Below are 27,470 nucleotides of genomic sequence, written 5' to 3' on the forward strand. Positions count from 1 at the left end.
CGATGCTCAGGAGCAACATTGTGAATTACCTTCAAAATGCACTGCAGAAATTCACCAAAGATCCTGGGGCTGCACCTGCAAACACCCCCTCCACCATGACCATTTCCATCGAAAGGATAAGGGCAGCAGATACATGGGAACACCATCACATTCAAGTTCCAGTCCAAGCCACTCACCATCTTGGAAATCTGTGACTGTTCCTTTGCTATCATTGGGTCAAAATCCTGGAATTCCCTCCCTAAGGACATTGTGGGTTAGCCCACCTGCAGGTGAACTGCAGTGTTTAAGAAGGTGGCTGACCCCCAACTTTTCGAGGGCAACTAGCAATGGGCAATAAATGCTGGCCAGACAGCGACACCTAATATTTAAACCATGCCATCACATTACTTGAAATGGGATATTGTTGGATAAAAGCTCCATGGCAGACAATAGTGTATTTCAGTTTGGGATAAAGCTGGCTTATGGTGATAGCTTTCAACTTTGTTGGGTATTTTGGTATTTCAAATACTAATTTTGCATCATTCCTAATACAGGCAATCAGTTATGTTAAATTTGAGAACATCAAATCAAATCATCCAGGAAGTACAGAAATTTATTTAAAGGAGCATGAGGATAACTATAATTCCATTATCAGCATGTGCTGTTTTGTTTCATTTGGAATGTATTTGGAAAAATGATTTGCTTTGGTATCTCAACAGAAACTGTGGGGATTTGTGCCTACTTAGATTAGATTAGATTATATTACTTAGTGTGGAAACAGGCCCTTCGGCCCAACAAGTCCACACCGACCCGCCGAAGCGCAACCCACCCATACCCCTACATTTACCCATCTACCTAACACTATGGGCAATTTAGCATGGCCAATTCACCTGACCCGCACATCTTTGGACTGTGGGAGGAAACCGGAGCACCCGGAGGAAACCCACGCAGACACGGGGAGAACGTGCAAACTCCACACAGTCAGTCGCCTGAGTCGGGAATTGAACCCGGGTCTCTGGCGCTGTGAGGCAGCAGTGCTAACCACTGTGCCACCGCGCCACTTGACAATCACAAATTTTGTTCTCCAACCAGAAGTAACTAAACCATGTCTAAACCATTGCAGAACTCTAGAATAGACATAATATTTTATAATTGGGAGCCAGCTTTATAACTAGTGAAGCAATATATCCGGAAAGACCTTGTTGAGCCTGCAGTTGAACATAGATGAACTATTCTTTAATTTGATCTCATCTGTACATTCATACAGATATGGAAAAAAATGGAAATGGTGTAAATAAAATATTGCCAAAATGGAGCTGGTACTGCAGTATTAGCTCATTTGGGGGAATTGAGGGATAACATGCTAATTGATCTAATGACGTAGGTTTTCTAACTTTATTCCATTCCCTCTGTATGATTTGCTTTGCTTTAGTTAAGATTAGGTAATCTTCATTTTAAAAACTCACTGACTAATAGTCGATGTATTTGTTCCTTTTATTTTTCAATGCGATCGTATAATTTGATACAATGGATTGCTCAATCAGCATCTCCATGTCAAAGTTCATTTTTACCATACACTAGCCAGTTTTCTGAACTCTGTCCCAAGTTTTCTCGAGATGTGTTTATATAAATCTAGTGTGTCTTTTAATTTTTCAATGTACAAGTATTTTTCTGAATTTGTGTTTTTAGTTTCTGTTTCAGTTGCAGATTATTGAATGTGGTTTAACACTACTTCTTTTGAATACCGACATTTCATATAGTTTCATTTATTACGTATAAAACTTGACTTGGATTGTATTTGTGGTTACATTTGATGAAGAAAAATGCAAATGTTATTCCTCAGATGGTCCAAAAAGAAGCATGTTCCCAAACTGGGCGATTTGAATTCTTCCTTCGAAGAAGTAGATTCTTTTTATTCATTCTGGTAAGTTTATTTTGTTTCTGGTGTACTGTATTTTAGATGTTGATTGGTGTTTATCTGCAAAACATATAACATTTTAGCAATAGGACTGAGGAAGTTTTAAAGAGGGCAGAAAAGAGTTAGTGAGCTAGCTGCAAAGTATTGTTGGCTGAAAGATTCTTTCCAATTGATAAAGAATGGAGTGGCCAGGAATTCCGACATAGATATATTTTCTTATTTAATTTATCCCTAATAATCAATCTTTTTTTTCAACCCACAGTTTAGCATTTTTTTTCTCACCCCTTTTCTCCATTACTTTTCTCTTCTGAAGTTATTGACAGGTTAGAACTCATATTTAGGAACAGGAGTAGGCATTCAATCTTCCCAGCCTGCCCTTCCATTGTGGGTGCCCTTAATGCCCTTTCCCACACTGTTTCCTTATCCCTTAATGCTGTAAATCTCCAGAATTGACTTTTGTGTTTAACCTACTGAATAACTAATCTTCCAAAGCCCTCCTGAGAATTCCAATAATTCACCTTGCTCTCAGTATTGAATTCCTTCTCTTATTGGTATAAAATGGCATGCCCCTTATCTTGAGAGAACGTCACCTGGGTCTAGGTTACCAGCCAGGGAAACTTCCTGCTTATATTCACCCTGTCATGCCCTGTAAAACTTTAAGTTTCAATAAAATCGTACCTCATTCTTCGAAAGTGTAAAAAATACATACCACATGCCAGGATTAAACTGATGAACCTCCATAGCACTCCCTCAGTGACAAGAATATCCTTCCTTAGATAAAGGAATCAAAACTGTCCAAAATACTCTCGGCAATTACTCAGCAAGGTTCTGTGCAACTGAATAAGACTGTGCTGGTCACCCTGTATGACCAAGGTGACTATGACTCCTGCTTGAACTTTGGCAATGAGCAGTACTAAAGTCGGCTTGTGTGGAAAAACCTTGAACCTATAAATTATTTTACTTGATATCCACAGCCATAAAAGCAAAATACTGGGCTCCTGGAAAACTTGAAATAAAATCAAAGAATTGGAGAAATTTAGCAGGTCTGGCTATATCTGTGGAAAGAGAGGCAGAGTTAATGTTTCCAGTCCAATAAGACTCCTCTTCATTGAAGAAATGTCAACTCTGTTTCTCTCTCCACAGTTATTGCCAGATGTCCTGTGTTTTTCCAGCACTTTTGTGTTTTTATTATCCACTGATATATTTCTGGTTGTACATCCCATGGGTGTACTTGTTCCGTTTGCCCATTTCTCTTCCATAGCCTTGAAAGGAATAGGCAGTATTCACCAGGATGCTTGATACTTTCAGCAATTGGTGGACACTGCCGTTACTGGAGTGTTTGAGTACAGGCAGTAATGTTATTTAATTATAGGTTTGTTTTATTTTGTAGTTTTCTCCTTTTTAAAAGGGAAGGTTTTGGTTTTGCCTGACCCTGGGACAACCCAGTACTGTATCACCAGGTCATTTATTAAATGGCTAAGACAGAGAGCCTTCTCTGATTTTCTACTTAACTGAGGAAATCTTACTGTACACAGAGAAGGACAAAGAATTTTTCTTGTCCGTTTGTGTACAAATTCCCTTGTTTAAGCAATCAAACAGGTTAATCAACCTGTTCCAAGATATAATGACGCATCTGTAGAGCATATAAAACATGACCCTGGGCTTTCTGATCCAGAGGGTGCTACCACTTCACTATAAGAGGCCCTCTGTTTTATGGGTACACCTTACTGCGTATAGATTCCCCTGTTTAAGCAGTCAATCAGTAAAAAAAATGTAATCTGTATTTTAATATTGGCCTTGGCTGCAGATTGTGAGCATTTGGAAATTATGTAGATTCATTCTAATCAATTTTGGGTGTAAATTGGTGGCTGCCACCACCCTCCTTTCTACATCAATGGAACTGAGGTGGAGATGGTCAACAGTGTCAAATTCCCAGGAGTGAGAATCACCAATAATCTGTCCTGGACATTCCATGTTGGTGCATTGGTCAAGAAGGCATTACGCTGCCTCTACTTCTTAGAAGGCTAAGGAAATTTGGCATGTCCATAAGGACTCTTATCAACTTTTATAGATGAACCATAAAAAGTATTCTTTCCAGATGCATTGTGGCTTGGTGGGGGCAACTGCTCTGCCCAGGATCATAAGAAACTAAATAGAGTTGTGAACACAGCCTAGTCCATCACACAAGCCAGTCTCCTATCCATTAACTTCAACTACACGCCTCAATGCTTCAGAAAGGCAGCCAACGTCATCAAGGATCCTTCCCACCCCAATTATAATCTCTTCCAATCTCTTCTGTCATGCAGAACATACAAAAGCTTAAACATATGTACCAACTAGTTCAAAATCAGCATCTTCCTCATTGTTATTAGACTTCTGAATGATCTCAAGTTTAAAATCTAATGTTGATTTTATTTTTATGCACCTTCTCTGCAGCTGTAACATCATAATGCTCATTCTATTCTACCACCCTACGAACTTTGTATGGTATTATCTGCCCGTACTGCACGCAAAACAAAATGTTTCACTGTACATAGTGCATGACAATAATGAATCAAATAAATTGCTTCATCTTACATATTTCTAACATCAGAATTGTTGGACTACTGAAAATGTGGTAAACTACCAGATAAACATGCCTTATTTCAATACTGATGTTTTTGAAAATTTGACTCAAACTAGTTAATAGATATGGCTTATAGGAAGCACTCTCACCCATAAATCTCACCCTAGAGTACATTGGCGAGATTGACATTTCTTTGAAAGGCTAGAGACTGTTGCCCTGTCAGAAGTGCTTTAGATAAAATGTTAAAAATTAGGTTCCATCTGTTTTTTTTTTGTGTGGATGTAAAAGATCCTACTGCATTATTTAAAGCAAGGTGGAACGTTTTCTAGTTAGTTCAGGAAAACATTTCTCCTTCAACTAATGTTACTCAAAGATTACCTCGTCATTTAGGTTTTCACTGTTTATTGAACGTGCTATTAACTGCTATGTTTTCCTAAATTAGAATAGTGAATTTACTACTGTATTTATTGTGAAACGTTCTGGGGTGTTTGACATTATTAAAGACACATGGAAATTCTTTATATGTTTCATTATGTTGCGTGTTTCATAAAATCGCAGAATAATCTGGCCTGGAAGGATGCCAACCTCTTTCAGTCTTTGCCAGCTCTTTTGAACAGCTATGAATGAACTCTATTCCTGTCTTTTCCCCTCTTCCCTGCTTTTATGTTTATCTCCAGTACTTGTTCAATTTATCTCAGTTTGGCAGAGTGTTCCAATTCTTAATTCCTTGTTTTGTTTGAAAAGTTTTTGTCATCGCTGTGAATTTTGCCAACTACTTAACATCTGGATAGCAATCTTCCACTATTGAAAATATTTTCCCTTTATTTACTCTACCTTCAATGATCTTCTATAAATTTATCAAGTCTTCTCTTTTCCTTTTCTGTTCCAATCCAGCTTCTTCAGTCTGTCAATGTAACTGTAATCCATCAGTCCAGGAGCCATTCTAATAAATCTCTTCTGTGATTTCTTTGCAAAGTTTTCAAATCCTTTCTAGAATGTGGACTAAATTCCAGGTACTCCTGAGTGTATCAGAAATCGTGGGCAGTCACTTTAGAACCTGGCATCATACGCTGATCACACAGTCACAACATTGATTTGTAACATGACATCATGCTATTGAACAATAATCACTGGATGGTAATTTCATGTTAGCAGCATAATTTTGAAGTAGTTTGAATAAAAAAAACCCAAAGTAGTAAGTTTAATCTTGATCCTTTCCAGCTTATTAAAATGGAATCAGGATGAGACAGCCATGGCTGGCTAGGGACATCAGGGACAGCATAAAAGCAAATGAGAAAGCATATAATGTGGTTAAGGGCAGTGGGAAACAGAGGATTGGGAAGCTTACAAAGACCAACAGAGGGCAACAAAAAAAAGGGGAGAGAAGATTAAATATGAGGGCAAGCTAGCTAGTAATATAAAGGAAGACTAGGAGTTTCTTTAGAAATATAAAGGGCAAAAGTGGGCATTGGGCTGTTGGAAAATGATGCTGGAGAGATAGTAGTGGAAGGAACTGAATAATTACTTTGTGTCAGTCTTCACAGTGGAAAACACAGCTAATATCCCAAAAATTCAAGAGACTGAGGGGGCAGAGCTGAGTATGGTGGCCATCACCAAGGAGCAGGTGCTAGAAAAACTGAATGGCTCAAAGGTGGGTAAATAACTGGACCAGATGGACTGCACCCCAGAGTTCTAAGGGAGGTAGCTGAAGAGATAATGGAGGCATTGGTGGTGATCTTTCAGGAATCTCTACAGAGGGTCTCAGAGCGATGGAAAATCTCTAACGTGACACCCTGTTTAAAACGAAGTAAGGAAAAAGATGGAAAATTACAGACCGATTAACCTAACTTTTCACTTTATACATTGACGATCTAGGTGAAGGAACTGAGGGCATTCTGGGCTAAGATTGCGGACGATGCAAAGATAGAGGGAATGGTAGTATTGAGGCAGGGGGTGCTGCAGAAGGATTTGGACATGGTAGGAGAGTGGGCAAAGAAATGGCAGTTGGAGTACAATGTGGGAAGGTGTGAGGTCATGTATTTGGTAGGGAGAATAGCAGCATGGGTTATTTTCTAAATAGGGAGCAAATTCAGAAGTCTGAAGTGCAAAGAGACTTGGAAGTTCTAGTCCAGGAATCTGTCAAGGCAAGCTTGCAGGTTGCATCAGTAGTTAGGAAGGCAAATGCAATGATGAAATTTATTTTGAGAAGATTTGAATATAAAAGCAGGGCTGTGCTTCCAAGGCTCTACAAGGTTCTGGTCAGACCACAGTAGGAGTATTATACATAGCTTTGGACCTCATATCTCAGGAAGGATGTACTGGTCTTGTAGAGTATTCAGAGGAGGTTAACAAGAAATCTCCCAGGCATGAAAAGCTTAACGTATGAGGAATATTTGAGGACTCTGGGTCTATACTTGATGTAGTTTAGAAAGATAAGGGGGATCTAATTGAAATATGCAGAATACTGAATGACCTGGATAGAATAGATATTGGGAAGGTGTTTCTATTGGTAGGAGAGACTAGAACCGGAGGGCATAGCCTTAGAGTAAAGGGAAGTCCAAATAGAACGGCAATAAGGAGAAACCTTTCAGCCAGAGAGCGGTGAATCTATGGAATTCATTGCCTCAGAAGGCTGTGGAGGTCAGGTCATTGAATATGTTTAAGACTGAGTTCTTGAATATCAAAGGGATCAAGGGACATGGGGAGAAAGTGGGAGAATGGAGTTGAGAAACTTCTCAGCCATGATTGAATGGTGGAGCAGACTCGATGGGGCTGAATGGCCTAATTTCTGTTCCTATGTCATGGTTTTATGGAAAGTTTTCAAAGGCACACAATTCTGTAGTTTCACTGACTCTGGAATAACATTACAAAGAGAGTCAGTATTTAAATATAGCATTTAGATGCAATGCTAAATTACTGTTGTGGTTGTCAGAGTTAAATTCACAGATTTATGAGCAGCAAATAATGACAGTAGCTGAGTGTGTGAATTCTGTACATTGCAAGGGCTGGGTAACCTTTTTACCAAAACAACTTTGTAATACAAAAGAAAATTGATTTCCACAAAAAAAATTGCAGTGCTTTTTGTCCTCCAACAAATTTTCTTCACCATAGCTATTCCTCTCAGTATTTCAAGCATAATTAGATTGGTTAAAGCTATTACATTTCTGTATGATGTGCACTTGCAGGGGTTAAGATTATGGATACAATAAGTGCTTAGAATTTTCCTTTCTGTTTCTCCTAAAAAAATACATATCTACTCCATCCGTTATGTAAAATATAGTTGATACAATTCGCAGCACATTTACCTCCCAGTTAGAAGGTTGTGGTTTAAAGCAGTCTTCCAACACGTAATCTGGCTGATTCTTCATGTAATGTTGAGAGAATGTTGTTGAAGGTACTGTCTGTTAGATGTAATGTTAGACTGAGACCCGTAACTGTTCAGTTATAATGGACCAGCCTCCTTTCTGAGAGCTTGCTGTGTGAAAATTGGCTTTCAGTCAATACATAAAGACACAAAGTAATTAATTGGTTGTGAAATCCTTTAGGACACCCTAAATATGTGCTATTGGGCCACATATGAAGTTTTACTCTGCCTGTCGGTCTGTCAAGTGAATTTCGGAGTACAAAAGCTGAAATAAAGCAAAATGCTAGAAATACTCCAAATTTGGTTGCATCTTTGGAAAGAAAACTGTTCTGCAGAGTTAAAGTTTCAGTCTGGTGATCTTTCAACAGAACTGAATTAAACATCTAATCTAAAGAAAGGATATTGACACACAAAATTAAATCTACTTTCTCTGTGGATCCGAAATTACCTGCTGAGCATTTATACCACTCTAATTTTATTTCTGATCTTTAGAATATTGTTATTTAGATTTGAATGAATTCTCCAAACTGCACAAGCTCTTAATTGCTGTGCTTAGCCACTATTTGTTCGACACGATCGTTTTATGGTATCTTGTCTCATAGCTGCTAGATTACTTCATCTGTTTCATGATTAATGCTTAGACCTTCTTTAAATGTTCAGGTACAATTTTGATTCTTGGCGGGAATTTTCTTACTTGGACGAAGAAGAAAAAGAAAAAGCAGAATGGTAGGTAATCCCTTAATCATACTTTTGTTTCTGTCTAACTTTTTTTTAAATGTTGACATAATTATTGAGAAACATTGTGTATACATCATCCACCTTGGTAGAGCCATTGGTTCATCAAAACCTAAATTAGATAATTAAAGTTTTACTGTTGTTGAATAATAAAGCAATCAAATGTTTGAAAAACAAATTGCCATGGAATGTTTTACCTCGATTTGCCACTACAAATGAGGCAAGATCTTGAATAGAATTGAATAGATGTACACCTCTTCCAATCAAATCACCACATCTTTCAACTAATTAAAACAAAAGGCGGTTTGTGCTGGAATTTTAAAAAATTTAACTGCATAGTCCTCTTAAATTCTTTCTTTGAACTTAGCAGGTTTAACAGGATAATTGACGGTGTGATTATCTGAGTATGATCCAGTTGAAGGAATTGGCAACCTTATACTTGCACTTTGAGTCAAAATTTCTGGTTAAAGATCAAAACATTAATCCTAACTGCCTGTGAGGTTACCTCCTCTTCACCTGTCAGTCCTTGGGGAAGTGAATACTGAAGTCTGGGGTCTGTGCCAAAATTTCCGCTCTGTTCAGATAATTCCATGTGGACTTTGGTTTGAAACCTGAATCTTCCCATTTGTATGTAACACCCAACACATTCACCACTGGATCAGCTTACATGATTTTCTAAATAATATTTCAGTTTCAACTTACAATAATGGTGTAATTGAAGATTATTGCCAATGCTTCAAAATTTTTTAATAAAGTTAGCAAGTGAAAATAGCAAGTATAACCAGAGATCATTCCAATCCATGTTACAACATATTACAGCATCACTATGCCATCCCAAGTGTTAGACGTGATTCCATCAACACTTTCATTAAGTAGTTTAATAATTGATGATAAAATTATTAAGGGGAGGCAATGGCCTTGTGATATTATCACTGGACTGCTAATCAAGACCCAGACAATATTCTGGGGATCTGGGTTCAAATCCCACCATAACAGATGGTGGAATTTGAATTCAATTAAGATCTGGAATTAGGAGTCTGATGATGACCATGAATCCATTGCCAACTGATGGGGAAAAAAAACATTTGGTTCACTAATGCCCTTTAGGGAAGAAAACTACAATTCTTATCTGGTCTTGCCTGTATGTGATTCTAGACCCACAGCAATGTGGGAGACTCTTAACTGCCCTCTGAGCAGTTAGGGATGGGCAATAAATGCTGGCCTAGCCAGTGACACCCACATCCTATGAATGAATAAAGGAAAAAAAATGTTTTTTTTTACTTTTAGGAATATTTGTCCTTTTTGTGTTTTCAAAAACAGATAATTAAACTAAGCCTGTTTTTCCCAGTTTTGTTTTAATATTCATTCATTAGATGAGGGAAATTAAAAGGCAACCACACTGATGTGGAGCCAGGTTTTTTTTCCCTCAAGGACATTAGTGAACCAGATTTTTTTTCTCTCTAACAGTCGGACATTAGTCCTTTAGTAAAGCTCTTTAATGCCCTTCATGGTCATCATTAGGTTCTTCAAGTCTTTTTTATTGAATTCAAATCCCACCATCTGCCAAGGCAGGAATCAAACCTACACCTCCAGAACATTCCTGGGTCTCTGGATTAACAGTCCAGCGATAATACACTAGGCCATCGCCTCCCCTTAGTTTGTTGCTTGCATTGTCAAAAGTTGAAGCACATTGACATGTATTTCTCGCTGTTTTTAATTTAATAGATGATATTCTTACTACATTTATAATTGAGTCTAACTGCAAATTTGACGACTATACATAATCTGCAGTTCTTCACGTATACACAGACAAACTTACAGGTTCAGCATACACTCTGATTTAGAACCTCAACTATACTTTCTGAAAGACTACTGAACATAGTGATGTATTCTTTAATGCTTTTAGTGATATTTCTGTTTGTAGCCGAGATGAGAGAAAATGGATTGAAAAACAGAACAGGGCAGCCCGTGCACAAAGGAAGAAAGAAGAAATGAATAGGATAAGAACACTAGTTGGTAGGTTTTAGATGATTTTTTGAAAAGTTTCTTTATAAGTTTGTGCAATTTGAAAATACTTTTGAATTTGAGTTATTGGTAGTTCAGTATTTCAGGTGTAAAATGTTTGTTCTGCTAATTTACATTCTTAATTGGAACTAAAAACTTAAATTAAAGCAATAGGGAGCTGAATTAATGGGAGGAGAATATATATTTTTGTAAGACAAGATTCTACAGACCTTCCCCTCTGTCTCCTGCTTTTTGCTATCACTATCTCACCAGCATGAAGATGTGTTGAGTGGAGGACAGAAGGAAGAATTTAGAGGGACTTTGCAAATAATATATTTGTCTCAACAGCAAGGTCCTGAAATAAATGGGTGAAGAGTGTAATATTTTGCATGCATCGCAAAAACTTAGAATGCAGGTACAGCAAGAAATTAGGAAAGCAACAGAATGCCATCGTTTACTGTGAGGGGAATTGAATACAAAAATAGACATGTGTTGAGCACAATATTGGTCACCTTATTTAAAGATGGACCTGAATGCACTGAAGGCAATCCAGCAAAGGTTTACTAGACTATTGCCTAGAATAGGTAGGTTGCCTTGTGAGAAAATATTGTACAGGCTATGCTTCTATCTGCTGGAATTTAGAGGAAGAGACAACTGTATTGAAACATAAAATCATTTGGAGCCTTGACAAGGTAGATGTGAAAAGGATGTTTCATATTATGGGCGGACTGGAACTAGGGGCAACTGTTTAAAAATTAGGGTCACAAATATTAAAACCGAGATTAGGCAATCTTTTTTCCTTAAGTTTGAGAGTCTTTCAAACATTCTCTGCATGAAGAGAAAATGGAAGGAGAGTACTTGAATAATTTTAAGACAGAGATTCTTTTTAAGCAAGAGGTTTAAAGGTAATCAGGGATAGATGGGAATGTGGACTTGAATTACAATTAGTTCTGATTGAATGGCAGAGCAAGCTAGAGAGGCTGGATAGCCTAGTCCTCCTCTTACTTGTAAATTCATGTGGAAGTCCTGTGCTTTACTCTTATGTTGAAGGATTTGTTTGTGAGCTTCAGTATTAGGCTGGCTTTGACTGAAGTACTTGGAAGCCAAGTGAAATTGAGAAACAAACAGGAATTGAGGATAGATTCTTCATCGGTTGTAGATGTCAGTCATCTCACACCAAGTTATTACTCCAAATGTTTCTCAGGGGAGTATCCTTCGACTGGAACATCTTCATCTGTATCATCAGTGTCCTGCCCTCAGAAGTGAGGTTTGTTGCTCATGATTGCACAATATTTAGTTCTGTTCACAAAGCAGTCTTTGTGCATGTGCAGCAAGATGATACGTATATTTGATTTAATAAGTAACATTTGTGCTACACAATCGCTGACCATCCTCAATAATAAGAGTGGTGTTATCGTTGTAAAATCACCCACTGGCAATAATCTAGGGGCCAAAATTGACTAGAAACTTAATTGAACCAGTTGACTAAATAATGGCAGCTCAAATAGCAGGTTGAATGCTAGGTATTCTGTGGTGAATGACTCAGCTCCTGACTCCTGAGAGTCTTTCCATTATCATCAAGGCCAAGTTAGGAGAATGATGAATACTGTGTGGCTTTAACATCACTGGAGCTTGTTGCCATTTAGGCCATAGCAACCCACACAAATGGATCACACAAACATTCACTGTCTTCAGCTCCAATGCAGCGGATGCAAGATGCAATGTAATTCACTCAGACCGTTTCAACAACCCTCCTAAATTCGCATCTCCAACCCCCCTCTTGTGTTTGCTTGGAAATGTATTTCTATTCCTTCCTTGGGGTGGGTCAAAATCTTGGAATGCCCTACCTGACATCACAGTGGATATACCAACTCCACACTGACAGCAGCATTTTAAGGACAGTTCAAACCACCTCTGGAGTAATTAGAAATACTCAACAAAACTCTCATCCTATGTTTGAATGAAGAAAAATGGAAAACCCAAGTGAATAACTAGTGAAATCAGGGACTAATTTGTTTAAATTGCTAGAGGACAAGTTAAATGCGAGTCAAAAGAATAGACAATATTTCTGTATATACTTTTTAATGAACTAATTGTGGATTTTGTACTTCAGATTTGCAAGTGGCAACACTTCAGTGTTTGGGGTATTATTTCTACTGCACCAATCTTCATCGTTAAACAAATCCATGTCTAAACATATAGAAGGATAGCTTTGTAATCTCCAATGGATCAATTATTTGTTAAGTTCTCATAATATTAAGCATACTAGAAAGAGGTGCAGGCTGTTTAAGATGAGTTGTTTGTAAAGGAATTTCTTTCCTTGCATTAATGACAGGCTTCAGAAGCAAATCGCAGAACTCTGGAGTGTCTGCTTTACTTGTAGAAATTTTGTTTGCATCTGAAATTTGTGGATTCAAATTCAACCCCAGCACTTTAGCACATTCAGGATTTCTTTAAATAAGACATTATATGGCTTGTTCAAATGGATGTCATAGAGTCGGAGAGATATACAGCATGGAAACAGACCCTTTGGTCCAACTCATCCATGCCAACCAGAAAGCCTAAATTAATCTAGTTCCATTTGCCAGCACTTGGCCTATATCCCTCTAAAGCTTTCCTATTCGTATACCCATCCAGATGCCTTTTAAATGTTGTAATTGTAGCAGCCTCCACCACTTCCTCTGGCAGCTCATTCCATACATGCACCACCCTCTGCATGAAAAAGTAGCCCCTTAGGTCCCTTTTAAATCTTTTCCTTCTCACCCTAAACCTATGCCTTCTAGTTTTGGACTCCCCCACCATGAAAGATATCATGGCATAATTTGATAAAGCATAGATTTCTTCTAGACTCCTGGTTGTCAACACACCTTATCTAAACTGGTGTTGTCCAAAACTAGTGGGCGGCACAGTGGTTAGCACTGCTGCCTCACAGTGCCAGAAACCGCCTCAGTTTGCACATTCTCCCCCATGTCTGCGTGGGTTTCCTCCGGGTGCTCCGGTTTCCTCCCACAATCCAAAAATGTGCAGGTTAGGTGAATTGGCCATGCTAAATTTCCGGTAGTGTTAGGTGAAGGGGTAAGTGTAGGGGAATGGGCCTGGGTGGGTTATACTTCGGAGGGTCGGTGTGGACTTGTTGGGCCGAAGGGCCTGTTTCCACACTGTAAGTAAGTAATTTAAAGTAAGTAATCTAATCTAAAACAGAATTAAAAATCACACATTACCAGGTTATAGTCCACTGGGTTTATGGAAGTACAAGCTTTTGTAGTGCTACTGCTTTGTAACTACCTGATAAAGTAGCAGTGCTCTGAATGCTTGTACTCTGTTGGAGTATAACCTGGTGTTGCGTGATTTTTAACTTTGTCCACCCTGGCACCTCCACATCATGGTTACTGAGAGCGGTTTTCCTCTTTATGGTGCTTTCAGCTGTCTTATTTACATAGTGGTTAAAAAAATTCACTGAACATGAAGCATTTCAACATGATAAAATGCTGTGCAATGGTGCCTTCTAATATTACATCATAAGTTTAAAGCAATGGCAGCCACTTCGTTTTGTGTGAGCATTTGATACTTCGTGTAACAAATGTGCTCATTTCAGATGGTTAAAAGGAAATTGGCAACCATGTTACAAACTTACCTATTTTAGAATCGTAGGCTGGTACAGCACAGTGGAAGATCATTAAATCCATAGTTGTGCATTGCCTTTCCCTTTCAATATTATTGTTTTAAATAACTATCTTTCAGAATAATTTATAGTACCTGTCTGTTCCTTTCCTTTGGTTTTAATTGTGGTACGTATTGGTCTATAAGAGTATCATGCATGAAGATATACTGCCAATATTTACCAGTGAACTCTTGTAGCATACAAAGCCATAGACTACTGAAATACAACATTTTATATGGTGATTTGTTTGACAGACACTGCTTACAGCTGTGATCCGAGAATAAAAAAGTTTAAAGAAGAAGAAAAGGCAAGGAAAGAAGCAGAAAAGAAGGCAAAAGCTGAAGCGAAAAGAAAAGAACAAGAAGAAAAAGAGAAAGTAAGGATTAGAAGCTGGGTAATGGCTATCCAGTTTAATTCTGAATGTGAGTTCTGCTGGAATAATTTTAAAAACAAATCTCGTGTGAGGAAAAGATAATATGCCAGAATTGTCAGTGCGTGAAAGTATTTCACCTGGCTTTGGTTGCTTTGCCTTTTCTCCCTGTTTTTAAACTGAGCTTGAATGGATGAAGCTATCTCCTTTTTAAAGGCATTCTTGTAAGATTGCCAGACAGTTTTTAATTCCAATTTACCTTTTATAGATTTATTCTCACTTCACTGAAATTGGACATCTTTCAATTAAGCCATTTTATTCTAATTGTTGGTTGTTCTAAACTAGAGCTAATATGATACTTTAAATATTGTTCCCTAATTGCTCCCTTGCTGCCATTTGACCTACCTTAATTTCCAGAACCGCTCTAGCAATGCTGCTGCCTCTGTTGAGCTGTAAAAACACTGTGTGATCAAGAAAATTCTTTGTCCTTATTCTAATGTAATCTTGATAGTAACAGTGAAACATTCCCCATTATCATTCGTCTACAGATTTTGTTGTTGCAAAAACTTCAATTGGAGTCAAAATGTGTCAGTTAAAACAAACAAACTCATCAACTCACTTCAACACTAATTGCAAACCTGTAACCTCTGCCATCTAGAGTGCACAGGGGCACCACCACTTGCAGGCTTGCCTCCAAGTCATATTCCATCTTGATTTGGAAGTATATTGTGATTTCCTTTGTCATTTGAGTTGAAAATCTGGAACTCCCTCCCTAGCAGCATTGTGCCTGTGTACCTAATACTATTCCTTAAACTTTCTTACTCTCCATTTATCCAAACACAAATAGTATTACTTGAACTCCAGTTATTCAGCCACTTGTTGCCAGTACCACTATTTTCCCCTCAATGCTAAATGCTCACATCCCCAGTACTTGCTACTATAAGTATATAAAAGGCTGGTACTGTAACATTCTTTCTGTGGGGCTAGGGAGAATTAATATATTTCAAAATTCTTTGGCCACCAACTTGAAGTCTATATTAAAAAAAATGGAAGTTAGTCTTTTTAGCTTGATGAGCTATTTGTTATAGTTTCCATTGTTAATTTAGTGCTCAAACTTGCCATTGTAATAACCATTCTGCATTTGAGTTGTGTTCAGGGATCTTCTCTCTCAGGCCTGCCTGTCAGTAATGAAGAGCAATGTGGTTTTCCAAGATGTATCTTTCTGTCTACTGAAGAGGCAACAAACAACTACAATTTATATTTTAAAATAGAATGGTGGGGGAAAGCTTTGATTTGGGTTTTGAGCTCTGACTGCTGTTTGTGTCCAGTTTAGTGCTCCAATTTACAGACAGGGTATAAAATTCCAGCTGGAATAGGGTGAAAAAGGAGATGGTGAATGAGTGACTAGTGAGGAAGGTGGAGGGAGGGCATAGATCAGTGATTTAAGGAGGGACATGAGTGACTGTGGGAGGGGCTGGTTGGAGTGACTGCCTGGTGAACGCAAAAGGGCTTCACTGAATCTTTCACCAAGGAGTATAGAATGCTGTACTGCAATCTACATGTAACGAAGTATTTTTAGTAGTTACTTTAAAATGAGAGAGTTTCATATTTATTTGATACTATTGTTCATCAAGATAAAACAAGCACTTTCCTAACAAATAGTGTCTTGGAGAAATACAATGCAGAAATAGACCCTTTGGTACAACTCATCCATATCAACCAGATATACTAAGTTAATCTAGTCCCATTTGCCAGCATTTGGCCCATATTTCTCTCAACCTTTCCTATTCATATGCCCATCCAGATGCCTTTTAAATGTTGTAATCGTACCAGCATGCACCAATTCCTCTAGCAGCTCATACCATACACACACAACCCTCTGCATGGAAACATTGCCCCTCATGTCCCTGTTAAATCTTTCTCCTCTCACCCTCAACTTATGCCCTCTAGTTCTGGACTCCCCCACCATAGGGAAAATACCTTGTCTATTTACCCTTTCCATGCCTCTCATGATTTTATAAACCTCCTATAAGGTCACCCCTCAGCTCTCTTGCCTAATACCATCAACATTGGCCTTCCTTCAATTAGAACTTTAACTTTTAGATCCAGTCTATCCCTATCACTGTTTTAAAACTAATACAATTATGTCCACTGGCCCCAAAGTGCACCCCCACTTGACACCTCAGTCACTTGCCCTGCCTTATTTCGCAAGAGTATGTCAAGTTTGCACCTTCTCTAGTAGGTATATCCACATACTTAATCAGAGCCTTTTCTTGTACACTCTTGACAAATTCCTTTTCATCTAAACCCTTAACACTATGGCAGTCCCAGTCTATGTTTGGAAAGGTAAAATCCCCTACTATAACCACCCTATTATTCTTACAGATAACTGACATCTTACAAGTTTGTTTCTCAATTTCCCTCTGACTATTGGGGGGTATAAAGTACACTCCCAATAAGGTGATTATCCCTTTCTTATTTCTCAATTTCACCCAAATAATCTCCCTGGATGTATTCCCAGGAATATCCTTCCTAACCTCCCCAAGTACAGCTGTAATGTTATCTCTAATGAAAAATGTCATTTCTCCATCTTCTTTTGCCCCTCCCCACTTTTTATCTTTTCTATAGCATCTATACCCTGGAACATTATGCTGCTGATTCTGTCCATCTCTGAGCCATGTCTCTCTCATTGCTATGATACCTCAGTACTATGTTTCCCACTGTGCCTCTTGCATTGAAATAAATGCAGTTTTTATCAGTCTTACCTTGTTGTCTGCTTTGTTCCTGCCTGCCCTGAATGTGTGACTTGCTCCTTTTCCCCACCATACTAGTCTCAGACTGATCTCGTTTCTTACTATCTCCCTGGTGTGCGTATACACCCACATAGCCACCTACCTCCTGGGCAGGCCGTTAGTATATTAGTCTCCATCAGATTCAGGTGCAATCTGTCCTTCGTATACACATCACTCCTACCCCAGATGGCATTCCAATAATCCAAAAAGGTGAATCCTTCTCCCCTGCACCAGCTCCTCAGCCATGCATTCATCTGCTCTATCCTCCTATTCCTATTCTCACTGGCTTGTCACATCAGAAGAAATCCAGATATTACTACCCTTGAGGATTTTTAAAAAAATTCCTGCCTAACTACTTATATTACCTCTTTGGAATACCATCTTTTTCTCTTCCTATGTTGTTAGTTCTAACGTGCGCAATGACTTCCTACTGGTCCCACTCCCTTTCATCCTCTCAGAGATATCCTTAATCCTGGCACCAGGGAGGCAAACACAGCATTCTCAGTATAGGGCACAAACGTCTGTCTGTGCCTCTGATTAGAGAATTCCCTATATCAGTTGATTGCTTGGAACCTGACATACCTGTCATTACATTAGAGCCATTCTCAGAAACTGGCTGTCAGTGCTACATTCCCTTGAGAGTCCATCACCCCCTACATTTTCCAAAACAGCATACTTGTTTGAGATGAGGATGGCCACAGGAGACTTCTGCACAGCCTATTTCTCTCTCCTACCTTCCCTGGAGGTAACCCATCTACCTGACTGTATCTTTGGTTTATCTCCCTTCTTGCAACTGCCGTCCATCACACCACCTAGTTCCTGTAAATTCCTCATTGCATCTAACTGCTGTTTTAACTGTTCTGTGCAATATGACAAGGTACACAACCAAACTTCCTGTGGACAAAATTACCAGTAACATCGGACAGGAAGAGCACATCACTGTACTAAAGGCTATCTGTGCACCTTAACAATCTTCAGATTCAGAAAAGAGCGCATTCTTACTCCTCTAAAAACACTGCTCCAGGTTAACGTAGTACCAATGTTTTTATATTTTTGAAGTTCAGTCAAGAGCCAGATCTCAATAAAATCATATAATCCAAAAAAAAACTCTACTCACTATTGTATACTACATAAAAAAGCAGTAAGGTTACACTTTAAACTAGTCACTTAGCTGCCCCCCTGCTGTGAGCTCCCCCACACTGATATCTTGAAGGTGAGTTGTGAATTTCGCTCTTTTTTTCGATGAACTCTGATGTCCAGAGATACTTAATCAAACAGAAGAGGCAGTTAGCTGTGCAGATTCACTGTTGGATCAGACAGCAGTGTAGGTTTATTTGTTTCACTTCTCATGTGGTCCTTCTCTTTGTCTCGCTTCCTCCTTTCTAAAGTGTCGTTGTTTCGATTTTTCTCCTCCCAAAGTTTCAAAATGATGCAACAGCTTATAAAGCATTAATTACTGATCCTAGAATTTGAAGAAATCTGCTCCAACACTGAGAAAACTTCAAAAAAGGAGTGGCTTTTTCCCATCCTCCATCTTGGATTACACAGAGTACTGAATATTATTAAGCCACTTTATTATTTTATTTTTATTGGAAGCTGGGACCACATTGTAACAAAAAAAGCTTGAAAATCAATGTACATTCATTCATGGAAAGTGGTCACAGCTGGCCAGGCTGGTTTTTTTTCAGTCAGTAGTTTGTTTCTTATGTGTACACTAGATGAGGGCTTTGTTGGCTTGGCCAGCATTTAGCACCCAGAGAACATTTAAGAGTCAACCACATTGCTGTGGATCTGAAGTCACATGTAGCCCAGATCAAATCAGGGTGGCTATTTCATTCCCTAAAGGATGTTAGTGAGCCAGAAGGGTTTATTTCAACAATCGCCAGTGGATTCATGATCATCATTAGTTTCTTAATTCTGGAGTTGTTTTTTGAATTCAAATTCCACCATCTGCCGTGGTGGGATTCAAACCAGAATCCTCAGAACATTACTTGGTCTCTGGATTTACAGTCCAATACCACTAGGCCATCACTTACCCCAAAGTAATTGCCATTCAGAAAGTGGGGAGTTAAAATTGTGTCAACTTGAAAAATAGTTTTCAAAGCACTACCGTTACCTTGTCCTTTGCTTTTCTTCCCATGTATATAATCCAGAAAGATCATGTTCTGTTGTTAGTATGAACTTCATCTTGTATTACACGCTCTAACTACCTTGAATGCTAAAATGCTGAGCTCACTTTGTTGAGTTTATGCAAATATCTTTGTCCACATTTTTGGCCGAAGATATAAAAAGGGACTACTAAAGCACCTTAAGTCTAATAATTCTAGCTACTTGAAATGGCAAGATGTTTTTTCATTTTCATGGATATTGTAAAATGTGCTGTAATTACATGATCACAAAAAAATTCACATCCTTTCTGTCTTTGGCCGGATTGAATTCTGTACAATATATTGAATGTTTACCAAATGTACATGTGTCTTAATACACTTTAACCGTAAGAAGTGTCAAGTCTTTTTTCATTCTTATTCAATAAAATATAAAAAAAAGTACTAGACCCAGGCCATCTCAGATGTATGAATGTAGAACGTTATAGAAAAGTGCATTGTGAGACAACTGAGTAAAGTCAAAAATGGGTTCCAAGCACTGTATCTGATTCAAATAAGAAATGCTGACCAACATTGTCACCACATTCTGATAAGTTTTAAGAATACTTTTAAATATTTAGGATAAATTACTAACAAAATTGTACATTTTCAGACACTTGAATTATTTCAAAATGCATTTTTAATGCCATGAATTTTGTGATTTGATTTGGTCTTTAAATCAAACTGGTTTAGGGTAAAGGAATCCATAATGCACCAATAAATTTTGCTTGCTCAAAGCAAATTATCTCAGAATTTTGTCATCTTTTTATAAAGACATTCAAAATGCTTCTGTTGTTCTTCAAATATAAGCAAAAACAGGCAGAATTAGAAGTTGCCCGGTTGGCCAAAGAGAAGGAAGAAGAAGAAGCCAGACAACAGGCCTTGCAAACAAAGAAGGAAAAGGAAACTCAGAAGAAAGCAATTAAGAAAGAACGACAAAAGCTCCGTACAGTCTGTAAGGTGTGATGCATGTCTTATTTTTTTGTGTGGTTGGTCTGCTCTGGGCTTGCATCTTGAAAATTCAAATAATTTCCAAAGTTAGTACAGTCATTTTCTCTGTATCCATGAGTCTTCCATTCCTAAGAACCTCTGTAAATGATGAAATTCACAAGGGCAGAGTTCATTAAAAATAGGTTAAAACATGTGATCTTTGCCTGTGAATATTGACTTTTGTTACTTATTTTTTGATGCAAATAGGAGAATTCATAAGTTGATTGCATGGATACAGATAATTTACTGTAGATGAAAAATCATGGGTCAAATGTGTGATTTTAAAGCAAGCCTCTGTATGGAGCAGACAAACAGAAGTGTGACCTACAGCATGAGGACCATGATAAATTAAAAAACAGAAATGGCCTTTTTAGATGCAGTGTTCTAATTCCATTTCTCTCGACTAACATCAAAATATGATATAAGTTAACATGCATTAAAGTGCTACCAAGAGTGCTGTTGGGGTTGGTAGACAGGAACTGAAGAAATTTTAATGCCAAACCAGAGAAAAGTAATTGTTTTATATGAGATAGAAAAAGCCTCATTAACGTTTATTTTATCTAATTAGAGTTTGTTGCTGTCCCTGCTTTTTGCCTTGAAGGCAGCACTTGAATAGAAGACTTTTGCAATCTTTTAGTTTTCTGTCCCAATAATCAGTTTCCCCTCCTTCTTTTTGCTAATGCAAAATTCATTGAATCAACCATGAATCCACTCCGACAGTTTCCTCCATATATGTCATACTTGGATGGATAATATTGCCTTTGAAAATTATTGAGCTGTCTTTCTTTTTGCTAGTCTTTTAACAGCAGAATTTCTATCTTACAGGTAACTTTCCACCTACCTGTTTTTGTAATTTTTTTTGTTGCTTCCAAGCTTCTATTCTCACTGTTTTCTCCCCACCAGGTACTCCCATGTTGATATCAATTACATAATGGCTGAATCAGTTAGTATTTGTGATGTGACATGTATAGCTGCTGTCATTAAACCCATTAGATACACAATTACAGCTGACAAATTGCAAAGCAAGATATCTCAAACCATTGTGAAACAACATTAATTAAACGTCCAATTAGCTGAAAGGAAATTAATAGTATTTTTTGTTTGGGTAGCTACTTTCTTTTATCGATTAAAGATAGGCTGGGATGTTTTGTTCACTGGAGCGTAGGAAGTTGAGAGGTTATCTTATACAGATTTGCAAAATAATGAGGATTATAGATAGGATTAACGGATGGGGGATTTCCAAGACTGGGGAAACACTTTTAAGGTGAGATGAGAGAAATTTAGAAAAGACAAAGGGACAAATTTTTACACAGACAGTGGTTTGCACGAGTTGAATTTCCTGAAGAAGTGGTGGATGCAGGCACAATTACACCATTTATAAGATAAATAAGAATAGGGAAGGTTTGCAGGGATGTGGGCCAGAAGTAGACAGATAGGACCAACTTAGTTTGGGATTATGTTTGGCATGTACTAGTTGGACTGAAGGGTCTATTTATGCTGTATAACTCTGTCAAACTTGTGCAGTGTCATTTCCAAGCACTATATTTAACACTATATGTTGCTTTCCAGCTCCATACTCTTCTCAACCTCCAAGTTGGTTTAGTCCTTATAAAGTTACTAAAGCAGTGCAACTCAAAAATCATGAATGATCGCCTTTGTGAGTCAGAATCATGCATTCTCTCTCGCCTGATATTCTTTGACCTTTCTACAGTGTTCACTATTGTTCCTTCATGCCATTCTCTACCAGTTTCTCTCCTCTGCTTCTCCAAGAGACCGACCCACCCATCATCACTTCAATTAACCTTTTCATTATTTGCATTCTTCTCCTTAGTGACACATTTACGAGGGTTAGGTCAGTTTTCACATGGCTTTTATATGTTAATATCAAACTTTGCCTCTTCACTTATTTTGCATTCTGATAGCATGTTGAAGACTTGTATCATGTCAATTTTTGAATGATTTTCAATATTTGGAAGACTAAAGTGATTTAACTTCGATCCCTGCTGCAAATTCTATGCATATCACTATCTCCACGTCAGTGTTCCACTGTGCTCTTGAGCAGAGCACATTCAAAATATTGGGGTCCTGTACATCGTGAGCTGAGTTTTACATCTGTCGTTTATGTTCATCACGAAAGCTGTGTACTTCCATATCTGCACTCCACTTTCTTGTATTGATCCTACAAGAATTTGAGGTTACCTATTTGAGTTTGAGATTTCCATTGTCTACAGAAAACAGCCCTGCCTTCTTTCAACCCTTTTTATGAATTTAATTTCAAATCTAGAATTATTATCTCCCTTTTTTTTGCATACTTTAGTGACTCCTGCCCATAAATTGGAGATGAGACCAGAACTCCATATGGAATACTATAATTGATTCTGGATGTGATGTACTCACTGTTCTGGTCTGATCTCACCTGCCAGTTTAACCTCAGTACAACGGGACCTTATCTAAATGCAAGCATTTAGAAAGTCATTATAAAACAATTACTGTCGCAGAACTGGAACGGCACAGAGGGCTGCTCAGTCCATCATGTCTGCACCAGCTGTATTACCTTTCTCTCCCTTCCTATAAAGGAGATATTTTTGTCCAATTACAAGCTGTTTTACGACAATAACCTGAGTGTAAACATTTTGCAGACAAAACACAAAAACTAGTAATGAGGGATTGAAATTTGAGCCTTTGGTTTGATTTAATGGCTATGTTACACCAGTTCGTATACTTGGGATCTTGTCTTTGTCTTGACATCTGACCCTGTTATCCACATTGTTTGTACGCTGCTATCACTGTACAAATAGGTTTGAGAATTATATCAACAAACATTGGCATCTGTAGTTATAATCAGTGCTAACTTAAAATAATCAGAATGCAAAATCCAATAACTTATTATAAAAATGAAACATTTTATTTTCAAAGAATTGGAACTACTTCACTGATAACCATGCTGAAAATGTAAAAATGATGGAGGATGTGGAGAAACTCTGCGATCGACTTGAACTAGTGAGGTAAGTAACTTTTTACTCAAAGCTTCTTTATCTGCATAATTCCAGGTGAACAATTTATTAATTTGTCTAAAATTGTGTTCACATATATGTTCCTGATCTCTGAAATGTCCCTAAAAGAAATATAATGCATGATACTTTGTTGTAATGCAAATACCCGAATCTAAAACAATAGCATAAAACGTTTTATTACTTCACATAGTGAAGAAAACATAATTTTAACCATTAGCAATGTTTCAAGTTGAATCAGCAAATACAGCCATCATAGTTGATCCTGAGCTGAGCTTAGTCTGCAATACAAAGACCACCACCTTCAATGCCATCTGTCTGCCTTCGCTCAGCTCAGCTGAGAGAACTATTGATCTGCACTGCAAATCTTTGTTCAGCAACACTTCCCAGGAGCTTACCATTAAATGTATAACTCTGCCCTGATTTGCCTTTCCAAAATGTATCTCACATTTATCTAAATTAAACTCCATCTCCCATTCCTCAGCCCCTCTGATAAGGTCCAGTTGTACTGAGGTAACCTTTCTGGCTAAATGCCACCAAATTTGGTGTCATCTGTAAACTTTACTAACCATATCTCCTGTATTCATTTATATAAATGATAATAGGTCTAGAAATATTAGTCTGCCCCAGAAAGCCTGATCGTACTATTTTATTTAGTAGATTGATTTGTTTTGTCTTTTTCCTTTCTAGCCTCCAAGCCTTAAATGAAGTACTTGCATCAAGCACAAGGGATGAAGGCCAAGCTGAGATAGAGAAACAGGTATGAACTATAATAAAAACTGAAAATACTGGATATTCAGCAGGTCAGGGAGTGGAGAAGTAGAGCTAACTTTGATATTTTCTGGGTAGAACAGTAGTAGGCTATGTTTCCCCCTTGAGCCTGCTAGACTGGTCTGTACTGTAACATCACAGCAGTATAATGTCTGTACTTTAAAATTTGGATTGTATTTGAAGAGAGCTTTATGCACAAGTGGGAAATACTGTTGGTAATACTTATGAGAGAACAGTTGTGTTCAATTAAGAATATCATAGCTAAACTTATATTTATATCCTTCAGTAAAATATTAATGCACTAACTTACAAACTTGTGTTTGCTTAAGCGATTAAAGTGTAAATTCCAACCCCCCGTTCATTTTCCTTTCCATATAAAGTAACTTAATTAGCTGAAGTATAAATTTGCTTTGTGTATGAACAGGCAAAATTAATGCATAGTTCTCACCAAAAGAAACCACTGGGCACTAAGACATTTGGTAATTGGGAACAAGCTACTTTCTTTGACAAGTAGTGCACACTTGTCTTCTGTTCTATGGTGTACTGTAGCAATAAGTTCCAGCGAGTATGCAAAATGATGACATCTCTAGCAGATCCAGGTGAGAGAAAATTGATGTTGAACAAATGTATTGAAAATAGGAATTTGACAATTTGAATTGATTCTTAAGATCCAAGAGGTGAATGCACAGTTAGCAAAAGAGAAGGAGGAAGCTGAAGCACGAATGCGCCAGGCTACAAAAAGCTCTGATCATGCCACAGGATGTGGAGGAGGAAGCAAAGCATGGCTAGAGGATGACTTGCAGCTGTTAATAAAAGGTGTAAATATCTTTCCTGCTGGAACTAATGCAAGGTAACACATAGCAAAATAAAAATTGAATATTGTGAGAATGCATCTTGGAACTAAACATGAAATAATAAGTTACAGGTATTTGTTTCATGTTTTTCTTGTGGGAGGAGAGTAAAGGAAGGTAGGTCAACAAAAAGAATATTTCCAAAAGAGTTTAGAACGTGACTTGGTTGATTTATTGACACTCTGAATTTTTCACCTTCCTCACACGTTGGCCCTAGTGACCAGCACTGAAATGAACACTTCATGTCAACTTCATGTTAATTGTTCCTAATTGAAGGAATCACTGACTCAACTTTTTTCCCCTTACACCAATCATCCTCTAAAGTGAATAATTGTTCCATGGTTGTTCAATTTTTCCAGCAACTTGTCTATGATATAATTTAACAGTGATATCTGCTACAAACCATCATTGTACCAAAGTCATCTGACCAGTCACTTAGACTGAAGCTTTGTTAACATAAATTAAAACATTGAGAAAAATGTACATCCATCTATCCAACTACAACAAATCTACCACACTATCTTCCCTTCCAAGTTCCATTGAAAACAAAGAAAATACACTATCCAATTTGCTAAAGCTAATAACTAATCCTAATAATCATTTAATATTGTTCTTTTGCCAGATGGGAAGTAATTGCTAATTTTATCAATTCACACTCAACAAGTGGAATCAAAAGGACAGCTAAGGACGTAATCAACAAAGCCAAGAATTTACAAAAACTTGGTAAGTAATCTCCTTTCATCCAATCTTCCAGATAACAACCTAATCCACCATTTGACAAAAAAGTGTCAAAATGGTGACAGGAAATCTGAAAAGTTATCATTTTGTTTAAGAGGTGAAATATTAGCTGTGATCTGTACACTGACATGGTAACACTTCATTGGTTTCAATACAGAGAAGTTCTAACAAATACTTTTTTAATATTCTTTATATGAATTCAGCTGTTTAACAAGTTCTGTACATATTATTTCTGTGTATCCTTCAGATCCTGTACAAAAAGATGAAATAAATAAAAAAGCATTTGAAAAGTTCAATAAAGAGCATAGTACAGCAGTTGCAGCAGTGGATAAGGCAACTCCTTCAGAGAGGTTTGAAGGTAAGAGATGATAAATATTTCGTGAAAAAATTTGACATGAGGTAACAACCTCTACATGATTTCTTAAGAGTCCATTAATTTACAACTATTTAAAAGCTGATATCAATGTGATTCAAGCAAGAAAGTTATATTTTTAGGACAAAGGTAATACTTCTAAATTATTGTAATTACTTAATGCTACTGGCGCTATTCTCTGGTAAAGCACTTTGGAATAAAAAGTATGTGAACATACATAGTAAAATGTGAAGTGATGCAATTGTGACTTGATGCACCTACTACACTGAAGAACAATATTGAACAAGGTTATTTGATAATGACCATGAATTCTAAAGTTCCCCACACTTCTCCATGATCTTAAGTGGTGAGATACCAAACTGATATCTCAATTGAATTTAGAAATATCTGGTTGGCAGGAAGCTATTTTTGACTAGAAACCTGAAAACCGCATATTGCAATTTGGACTTTTACTCCAGTAGTGAAGAGATTTTGTTTTGTGCTAGTGCCTGGTTATGACATTAACCCGTGGACAGCAGAAGAACAGAAACTTCTGGAACAAGCGCTGAAGACTTATCCAGTAAATACCCCTGAACGATGGGAAAAGATAGCAGCAACTGTTCCAGGAAGAACAAAGCGAGACTGCATGAAGAGATATAAGGTAAGCAAAAAGATTGATTTGGAATGTTTTTCAAGGGATGCAGAGCTGAGTGAACATACTACTAAAAAATCAGTTAAAAAAGGTAGGAACTTGTATACCAAAATAATAATTTAAATAAAACAACCTCTATACAACATGCTAATTAGTTTGATGTAATTTCAGGATCCCTGAAAGTGGTTAAATCATTTACTGCACCTGATTTCAAAGCTAACTTCTGCATTTTGAACTCTTTGCTCTTACTTTACAGGAACTTGTTGAAATGGTCAAAGCAAAAAAGGCTGCACAAGATCAAGTTAATACTGCTCGATCGAAGAAATAAGTTGTTGCCACTCCCTTTTATCATTGTGCATGTGATTATTTGATAATAAAAAGACAAAATCTAGTACAAATGTCTCACTTTATTTTACATTTAATAGAATATAAACATTTATCTTGTGTAATTTACACATTCACCCAGTACATTGCACTGCAAATTCTGTTATAATCTGGGAGCTGTTCAATAGGACCTAGAACAAGAACAAAAACAGCATTATAAAATACTGAAATAATCTTCAGCACTGTCA

General features: G+C 37.5%; 2 protein-coding genes across 2 annotated transcripts in view; one reads left to right on the top strand and one right to left on the bottom strand.

The window, feature by feature from the left end:
- Positions 1–27,291, top strand: part of dnajc2 (DnaJ (Hsp40) homolog, subfamily C, member 2) — a 42,306-nt gene extending 15,015 nt beyond the window's left edge. The window contains exons 6-17 of the mRNA XM_060842809.1: positions 1,823–1,903; positions 8,488–8,553; positions 10,487–10,578; positions 14,482–14,603; positions 20,344–20,493; positions 23,440–23,528; positions 24,225–24,294; positions 24,974–25,155; positions 25,779–25,879; positions 26,142–26,252; positions 26,753–26,907; positions 27,155–27,291. Of these exons, the coding sequence (XP_060698792.1) occupies positions 1,823–1,903; positions 8,488–8,553; positions 10,487–10,578; positions 14,482–14,603; positions 20,344–20,493; positions 23,440–23,528; positions 24,225–24,294; positions 24,974–25,155; positions 25,779–25,879; positions 26,142–26,252; positions 26,753–26,907; positions 27,155–27,226 (1,291 nt within the window). The 3' untranslated portion in view covers positions 27,227–27,291. The remainder of the gene's footprint in view (positions 1–1,822; positions 1,904–8,487; positions 8,554–10,486; positions 10,579–14,481; positions 14,604–20,343; positions 20,494–23,439; positions 23,529–24,224; positions 24,295–24,973; positions 25,156–25,778; positions 25,880–26,141; positions 26,253–26,752; positions 26,908–27,154) is intronic.
- Positions 27,286–27,470, bottom strand: part of pmpcb (peptidase, mitochondrial processing subunit beta) — a 32,851-nt gene continuing 32,666 nt past the window's right edge. Inside the window, exon 14 of the mRNA XM_060842810.1 lies at positions 27,286–27,413. Coding sequence (XP_060698793.1) covers positions 27,349–27,413 — 65 coding nt within the window. The 3' untranslated portion in view covers positions 27,286–27,348. The remainder of the gene's footprint in view (positions 27,414–27,470) is intronic.

The sequence above is a fragment of the Hemiscyllium ocellatum genome, chromosome 23 (assembly GCF_020745735.1).
Source record: "Hemiscyllium ocellatum isolate sHemOce1 chromosome 23, sHemOce1.pat.X.cur, whole genome shotgun sequence".
Classification (NCBI taxonomy): Eukaryota; Metazoa; Chordata; class Chondrichthyes; order Orectolobiformes; family Hemiscylliidae; genus Hemiscyllium; species Hemiscyllium ocellatum.